The 8,475-nt window shown below is 38.6% G+C and overlaps 1 protein-coding gene and 1 long non-coding RNA gene across 3 annotated transcripts; one reads left to right on the top strand and one right to left on the bottom strand.

The window, feature by feature from the left end:
* Nucleotides 1-1,556: 1,556 nt before the first annotated feature.
* Nucleotides 1,557-7,180, top strand: linc.pou2af1 (lnc RNA pou2af1). Of its 2 annotated transcripts, XM_015053945.1 has the most exons (5): nt 1,557-2,378; nt 4,064-4,161; nt 4,593-4,635; nt 5,082-5,374; nt 6,663-7,179. In XM_015053945.1, exons 1-5 carry the CDS (start codon nt 2,372-2,374, stop codon nt 7,008-7,010), a joined length of 789 nt encoding a protein of 262 aa, XP_014909431.1. In that variant the 5' UTR covers nt 1,557-2,371; the 3' UTR covers nt 7,011-7,179. The 2 variants fall into 2 exon arrangements, with proteins under 2 accessions (XP_014909431.1, XP_014909430.1); XM_015053944.1 differs by lacking the exon at nt 1,557-2,378 and having other exon boundaries at nt 3,900-4,161; nt 6,663-7,180.
* On the bottom strand, nt 2,045-3,777 carry LOC106960706 (uncharacterized). Its single transcript, XR_001427622.1, has 2 exons — nt 3,571-3,777; nt 2,045-2,433 (listed from the first exon to the last, which is right to left on the bottom strand). It is a non-coding gene; the product is annotated as an uncharacterized LOC106960706 (long non-coding RNA).
* Nucleotides 7,181-8,475: the final 1,295 nt, after the last annotated feature.

Below are 8,475 nucleotides of genomic sequence, written 5' to 3'. Positions count from 1 at the left end.
AATAATAATAATAATAATAATAATATCTCTGAACTGTAAAGGCTGCAGAGCCCTGCTCTTTCCCTCAGACTGGTTTGTCCATCAGTGGCTTTAGATGAGGTGAATTTCAAATCCAACTCAGATCCTCAAACTCTTTCTGCTCCTGGAAGCTTTTCTCTTTTCCTGAAAGCATTTTTTCTGCTTCTCAGCAGGTGGTCTTATCCTGCTGAGAGAGCAGGGCACAGGGGGCAATCTTTACAAAGTAAAGAGTCATTTCTGCTGTCAGGTCAGCCTAATTAAGCTCATTAAATGTCACACAACTTTATGGAAAAAGACAACTTTTAATTTTAGATAAATATGTTCTCTGGGAAGTTTAAAGAACCGTTATTTTATTTATAATTTTATGATTTAAAATAGAGATAAATTTGGTGTGCTGTGGTGGCGCAGGAGTTAAGCACAACCCACATATGGAGGCCTTAGTCCTCGATGCAGCTGTCGCAGGTTCAATTCCCGGCCTGGTGACCTTTACTGCATGTCTTCCTCTTCTATCATTACCAACTTTCCTGTCAATTAACTATAAACTAGAACCAATACATTTAAAAATATGGGAATGGATAGTTTTTTCTCTGTGGGATGGAAAATGTTTTAAAACAACAAAAATTACATAGATTCTGACCTAATGACAAGAAAAACAAATGAAACAAATGTCTGTTTTGTGTCATTCTTTGAGGAAATTCAACGCAAATTTTGCCAGAAAAAAAAACAAAAAAACAGCTGAAACCTGCATTTATTTTCATGTCCAAAGAACCAACTAATATTTAAAAATGTTAGTTGGTTCTTTGTCATGTTAACCAACGTTATAAAGAATCCAAAAGTTAAGGAAGGTTTGACATGGTGAAGGTTATTCATATGCAGTATTAGGAGAAAATAATATTTTAATCTGTTGCATTATTACCATTTCTGCTCTGGTAATAACTCGGCAAAGGTTCAGGCATGTCACCGCGAGATGGCGCTACTGTGCCGCCAGAGGAGCAAAAGGTGGGCGGGGAGAGAGAGAGAGAGAGAGAGAGAGAGAGAGAGAGAGAGAGAGAGAGCGAGCTGGGACTGCGAGGCAAGGGTCGAGACTTTATGATCAAAAATAATATTATGATCAAAACTGGAGTTAAATTTTATATATATATATATATATATATATATATTTATTTTTTTTTCTTTTTTTTTTTTCTCCCATATCATGCTCATGTAAAATTTCTTCATGTTGACCAAAACAAAATAAATATAACTACTACACTGATGAGCATCCAGGTGGGGGTTATGATAATTAAAATATGTACTGCATGAAATAAATTGGCTGTTTCATATTTTAACAGCAGGTAAAATTAAACAAAATTGTTAGAAACCATTAAAAATATTAAAATAATAAGAATGTGCTATTTTATTAAATATAAATACAAATAACACGTTTTAAATGTTAAGCACATCAACAGTTATTTAATGAATTTTTACATGTATTTACTATGTTTTTGTGATTTTATTGGATCAACTTTTTTATACATTTCTTAATATGTGATCTAAGAGGTGGTTTGTTAACAGGCTTCAGTTTCTCCTTCAGAATTAGAAAAACAAAAACACAAATGTAAGATTTTTTGAACTATGTATTTTGCCAGCAGAGCAGCTCAGTGCCTCCCGCCCTGCAGCAGGTCAGAACTCTGGAACCTTTTGCTGCTGCAGCTCAAGGCCTGCGATGGCAAAGATGGCTGCTGCCATTTGCCCCGCCCCCTTCTATCCCACTTTTGTGCGTTTTTCTTTCCCATAAAACCTTTAAAAACGAACATTTCACACATTTCTTGTGCGCGTGGTCCATCAGTGGATATGTGAGGTCAGATTTGGGTGAAATTCTCCTTTAAATGTGCGCAAAAAGCGTCATCTATAGCCGGTGTGTGTAATAAGGGCTGTGATGATCTGATATGCCAAAAGGAGCATAAAATTGATAAAAGTGTGTTTTTTTCTCACCAAAGCATAAAACACAGTTATATTACATTAAAGTGGGGCTTTTACAAAGTCCTTGGGTAGTTATTTTTATTGAAAAATTGATTTGAGAGCGTTGCTTCTGAATATTCAAATTGTAAGTAACGCGCAATCAAATCATTGTCAAATCATTGAGTTCTAGGGGTTTTAAATAGTAGGCATGGAGGGAGAAAATCTCAAACTAATATCTCCCCAGCTTTATTACAATATTGTTGTATGCTCTGATCCCGCTGGAACACATGAGACTTGTTGTTTTTGGAGACTTTTATAGAAATTTCGTTCTTGGCCATTTTGCTGAGGCAGAACAGAACGTTGTGGAGATCCAAAGGTCTTCTCCAGGGATCCTCTCCTCATCTCAGCCATCATGTCTGGTGAGTAATGCGTTGGATTTTTCTATTTGAAGATTCTCATTTTTTGGCTTTTGTCCTGTTAGAAAGAAAAGGAAAAAAAAAGAAATGCTAATGTTGGTTATGGAAATAGATGTTTTGCGAGACAAAGTAAGGACATGTTGGAGTGAGGAGAAAACGTGGATGGCTGTTTTTCCATCTAGATGTTCACTTTTATGCACGTTTACAATAATTCCTGAATGTGAAAACATCTTTTTTTCCAGCCTTTTTTGGGGAGTGTTATATTTAATTGCCACCTTGCCTCCCTGTGAGCTGGATGTGTCCTGCAGACTTTCAGCTCCTGAGAGCTTAACCGACATTTATGAATTTTACAGGACGTTTTACTTCACCCTGAGCGTTTCGTTGACGCACTCCAGGACACGTAGATGAGAGTTTTTTTGCACACATTTTGATCAAGGTGATTTGCCAGTGGGGCTAAGATTTAAGACTTCGGCGCTCTGCCCGAACTGCTTGTGCGTAACAGGGCGTTTGAGTGGGATGTGTCTGCGTGTCATTTTAGCCCACTATTTCCCCACGTTTAAAACAAATCAAAGAGAAGCATTTAACTATATGAATATTTATCAGAGGAGGTTTTGAACCTGAGCCTTTCGTGTCTTATCAAATTTCTTCACCAATCCATTAATTTGCGCCTTTGGGGCCAAATTACGCGCGCATATGTACCACGTTCTTTAACGCTTTCTAAGCGCCGTTATTATTTTTGTTTGTTTTATAAATCCTGTAAATGATCCCTTGTGCAAACGTCGTCGGTTTATACTGTCATGCATTCAAAGAAGGGGAAAAGCGGGGATTTAAATAAAATAAGTGATTCTGGAGGAGAGTTGACTGGGAGTTTGAATTGTAAACAACCCCGACATGAAATGGCTGCAACGTTTTTTCCACAACACATCTGATCGTCATGAAACTGAAGAAAATTCCTGAGTATTTTTTGTCGACACACACCCAGTGCATTCATGTCCTTTTAAACTTCTGCGGAGCACGACTAAACATTTATAGTATTTTTTTTTTAGGTTTCTTGGTACGAACGCTTTATTAAGTCTTTCCAAAGCATTTTTAAGATCAGTTATACAAATGAACCACATGATTTAACTGTAATAAATATGTTAAACTCAGTAATTAATCCATTCCGCGCGCGATTTACGTAGAAATAAGTACTTACTGTGGCGGTATTTTTGTGCCGATTTACATTCCTTTCTTTTCTTCCTGGTCTGCGCGGAGTGCGGATTCAACAGATCAGAAAAGCGCCGCAGCCTGAGACTCAGGGGGCGTTTGAGGAAACGCCGAGAACCTGAGCTGCCAGCCGGGAGCGCAAGGAGCGGGACAGACGGGCTTTACGCACAGAAAACTTTCAAAAATACAAATCATTTAAAATGTACTTGCAAACATGTTATTATTATTATTATTATTATTATTATTATTATTATTATTATTATTATTATTATTATTATTATTATTATTATTATTATTATTATAGAACGAAATAAAATATTTAACACAACACGGGGATTTTAATTTACTTTATTTAATGGCTGTGAGAGTTTAGATGTTTAATTTCAGAAAGGGTTTTCTCTCCTCGGGGGTTGCCGAGCGGTGGAAGGCAGATGTGTGTTTGGTAAACGGGTCTGACTCGGTCCGGTGGGCTTTGTGTGCAGAAAAGCCACGGGTGTACCAGGGCGTCCGGGTGAAGACCACGGTCAAAGAGCTGCTGCAGAGGCACAGAGCAAAGGAGGCCAGCAGGAAACCCCAACCGGTAAACACCACAACACACACACACACACACACACGCACACACACACACACACACACACACACACACACACACACACACACACACACACACCTGCCATGCTTCTGCTGCCCCTGCAGGAACCTGACCCAGTAAATCACCAACTGCCCTTGCGGCAGTAAGCAAATCTGGAAAATGTTTAGCAGTAAGACATATTGTCGCCTTCTTAGAATGAAGTGATTCTATTTTTTTTTTCTTTGCTAAAAAATTGATTTGATATTTATTTATGGCAAAAGAAATGAAATCGCCACATCTTTTTTTTTTTTTTTGCCAGAACAGGATTTAGGGGGAAAACTAACTAAATAAAGACCATTATGACATGTACAAAACTCTAACTGTCTATTTCCTCCTCCATATGATCCAACCATCCTCCTGGTGGCTGACTGTTTCTCCAGGTTTACTTGGAGCAAAAGGAACTTTGTCCATCCGTGCCCCAAAGTAAGTGAAACATCAAAGTTCAGAACGTTTTAAAGCTGCATTCATTTTACTGTTTTCAGTCAATCTCTATAAAATCTGCAGCCCTGCCTACATGCCGTAGTTATACGATCCTCCGCTCGATCTCAGATCCCGGGCAGCGCGCTGCATGCCCCGGTGCTGACAGGCAGCAACCTGCCCTGACCCGCCCTGACCCCGCGGAGCACAGCTCTCAGATGAAAGCCTCGGCCGTGCAGGGCTTGTCGGAATGCAGCTGCTGTAAATGATTGTCAGCTTTAAGCCTAAACGCTCCAGAGTGTTTGTTGCTGCTGCCGCCATGACATGAGGGAGTTGAAATAGCGTCAGAGCGCAGACAGGACCGCGTCATCACGCCGCATTGTCTCATGTTATTGCTGATTAATCTGCAGTTTATTACACTAATCTAATTTTTAAAAATCTGATCTCATTAGGTCGTCACGAGGACCCTCCTCCAGCCCCTCCGGCCGACATGAGCTCGCGAGCCCCGCAGCTGCGCGCGCCCTCCCTCCCTGTCACTAAGAGCTCGTGCAGCCTTTACATGCAGGCGGGCGCGTTCAGCGACCCCCAGCAGCAGTTCGGGGACTTGATGTTGCCCAGCAACGACTACAGTTTCAGTTCCAGAGGAGCCGTGGACTACAACTCCCTGCCTCCTCTGCCCACATCCTCCCCGCTGCCCTGGAGTCACGCGATCTCCTCAGACGTGGATTACTACGGCCAGGGGATGGTGAGTCTCAGGCTTCCTCCATGAAAAGCATCTCTTCTATTTTTAGCAAATCCAAAGTTAAAAGGCCTCACTTTTATTTTTATTTACAACTTTTGCGTGACTCCACATTTCACGTCAGTTTATGGCAAAATTAACGAGAGAATCAAGTAAAACATTAGTCAGTTCAGTTATCAGAAACTTTCAGTAAATTACTTCAGTATATTACATTTTAGACAATCAAATGTGACTCAGTGTGCTTAAAAGACAAAGAAACAAGCTAACAAAACAACAACCAAAATTGCAAAATTAATTGAATAAAGTGCTAACATTAATCATAAAACTAAAATGAAAAAAACCACATTAAAGCATATGTAAAATCTTCTTCTTCTTCTTCTTCTTCTTCTTCTTATTATTATTATTATTATTATTATTATTATTATTATTATTATTATTGTTATGTTAGTTAGAATGCCATTTGTTATTTTAATATGTTGGAAATAAATCTTTGTTTCCTCTAATTTTAGTCAAACTAAGATTCAGCCCAAATGCATCATTACAAACCTTCATCGCTTTACAATTACACTTTATGAGACATTTTCATGCAGACATTTTCTGATTGCATAAAAAACAGAACAGAAATATCCTTTACTGTCCCACTGTGGGACCAGCTGCAAGTTGAAGACAAACAGAGTCATACAGAGACAAAAATGTGTGACATTAAGAAGTGAGACCTTACAGTAAACATAAAGAAAAATGATTCTCTGCTCTTATTAAAAATAACATACTTAATGGAAAAGGGGTAAAGAATGACTTACACAGAGGCCTCAGTCCTTTATGTTGCTGTCACAGGTTCGAGTCCTGGTGCGATGACTTCCATGTCTTCACCGTCTCTCATGACCCACTTTCCTGTCTGACAACAGTCCAATAAAGATCATTAGAGCCACGAAAACCTAACATAAAGCATAACGTACTCCGAGTAAAAGAGATGTGCATCTGAGGAAGACAAATCTAGGAAAAATCTGGATTCTTTCACTTTTTAACCATATTTCAGATGTTGTTAAAAGTAAATGTATAAATTTTATCTCCAATAATTAACTCAATTTACAATAAACTGTAAGTAAAGGCTGCACTGACTGCAGGGTGATTTTCACACTAATCTGTGGTGTGACCAAACATTTTCTGAGCCAGACTTGTTTCCCACTCTTAGAGTTAAATTCTCACTCTTTCTCACTGTGTCCTGTTTCCATGACAACTTCTACTCAGACTAACGCTCTACATCTGCTGGTCATTCCCCCCCCCCCTCTTCCAGGCGGCCTGCTCCTCGTCAGAGTCCCTGACACTCTACACCCCCCTGGATCCCAACAGCTACTCCCCGCAGGACTCCTTTTCCTCTTCCTCCTCGTCTTGCTATGACTCACCCACCAGGATGGAGTCCAGCTTCCACGGCTTCCTCTCAAAACGCTACCCCTATCAGTACTGCAGCCCCCATCAGGACAGTGTGGCTGGCTGCTGGCCGGCCCAGCCGGAGAGCGCCCCCCTCGATGAGTACGCCCCCTACTGCTCCCCCACAGACTATCCCTACATCCAGCCTGTGGAGGAGAGCTACTTCAGGAAGGATTTCCCTCTGGGCTCTGAAATGTGTTACAATATTCTATGATGAGGATTACATTGTATCCTCTGTCTGCACACTGCAAAAACACAAAATCTTACCAAGTATTTTTTGTCTTGTTTCTAATGCAGATATCCTAGTATACTTGCAATAAGACAAAAACAACTTAAAATTAACTTTTCAGCAAAAATATGAGATTGTATCAAGTGAATAATTTGTTAATGTTGATGAAAAAGTGAAATAATCACTTATTTCACTTACTAGATTTTTCATCAATATGAAGAAATTATTTACTTAAAGTAATCTACCATCTCTTGCTGAAAAGTTACTTTTAAGTTAGTTTTGTCTTATTGCAAGTATATTGAGATATTTTCAATAGAAACTAGAACAAAATTACTTGGTAATATTTTGTGTCTTTGCTCTGTAAATGTGACTGTTTGTTTTGATGGTCTGCTTTGCATTTCAGTTTGTTTTCTGACCGCCGGACGCTGCACTGGAGCGGCTGATGATTGTTTAATGGATACACAGACAGATATTTTTCTAGAATTGTTTTTTACAACCTTGATTAATTGTAGTACACATGATTTGTTATTATTCACAATAAAAAAAAATAGGTTACACGTATAAAACAGGTGTGTGGAGTGGATTTTTAATTTTCTTTTTTTTTTTTTTAGCAAAGAACAAAGAAAACAGAAAAAAATTGAGACTGAAAAGTATTGGCTCAGGAGGCTTGAATACAAATGTATAGCAAATTATTCAGATTTCTATGTATAAAAAGATTGGAAAACCCTGCTCTGTATCATGTTAAAAAGTAACAAAATGTGAGAAAGTTTAAATAGCATAAAAACCCTTGCAAGGTGCGTTGCAAAAACACAAAGTCTTACCAAGTATTTTTGGTCTAGTTTCTTGTGAAAATATCTTAGTTCACTTGAAATAAGACAAAACTGGCTTACAAGTAACTTTTCAGGAAGATATGGAAGCTTGTTTCAAGTAAACAATAACTTATTATTGATGAAAATGTACTAGTTGCACTGACAGATTATTTAGCTTATAATGTCTTGTTACAAGTAAAATAATCTGCCATAGAAATCTGTCATTAAAATGCAGTAAAAATAATCTGCACTGTAACATCCAACAGCTACTTTGACTACAAATCAGGGTAGCTATTGGATCTAGCAACAAAATGTACCTATGACTTACATTCATGAAGCAAATGTACTTGAATTTTGTAAAACACAAAAATAGTCAAATACTCAGAGTGAGAATTATTTTATTTAGAGTTGAGCTCACTCAGTCACCAAACCTCCTTCACTGCACAGTTTAGTCCTTTCTGCTCAGTAATGGAACAGTTCAGCACACAGGATGGAGAGTGGAGGGAAACCTGATGGCTTGCTTCTTTTAAAGAATAATAAGGTCATATATGTAAAAATACTGCAGTAGTGGACTACTGTGTGCCAGCCACATGGAGATGACATCAGTGGGTGTGTGACTCACTAGACTATATAAACGTCTG

This window comes from Poecilia latipinna, unplaced genomic scaffold (assembly GCF_001443285.1).
Source record: "Poecilia latipinna isolate Pla-1442-1.1 unplaced genomic scaffold, P_latipinna-1.0 Scaffold1216, whole genome shotgun sequence".
Lineage (NCBI taxonomy): Eukaryota > Metazoa > Chordata > Actinopteri > Cyprinodontiformes > Poeciliidae > Poecilia > Poecilia latipinna.
This window is presented reverse-complemented; position numbering and strand designations above follow the sequence as displayed.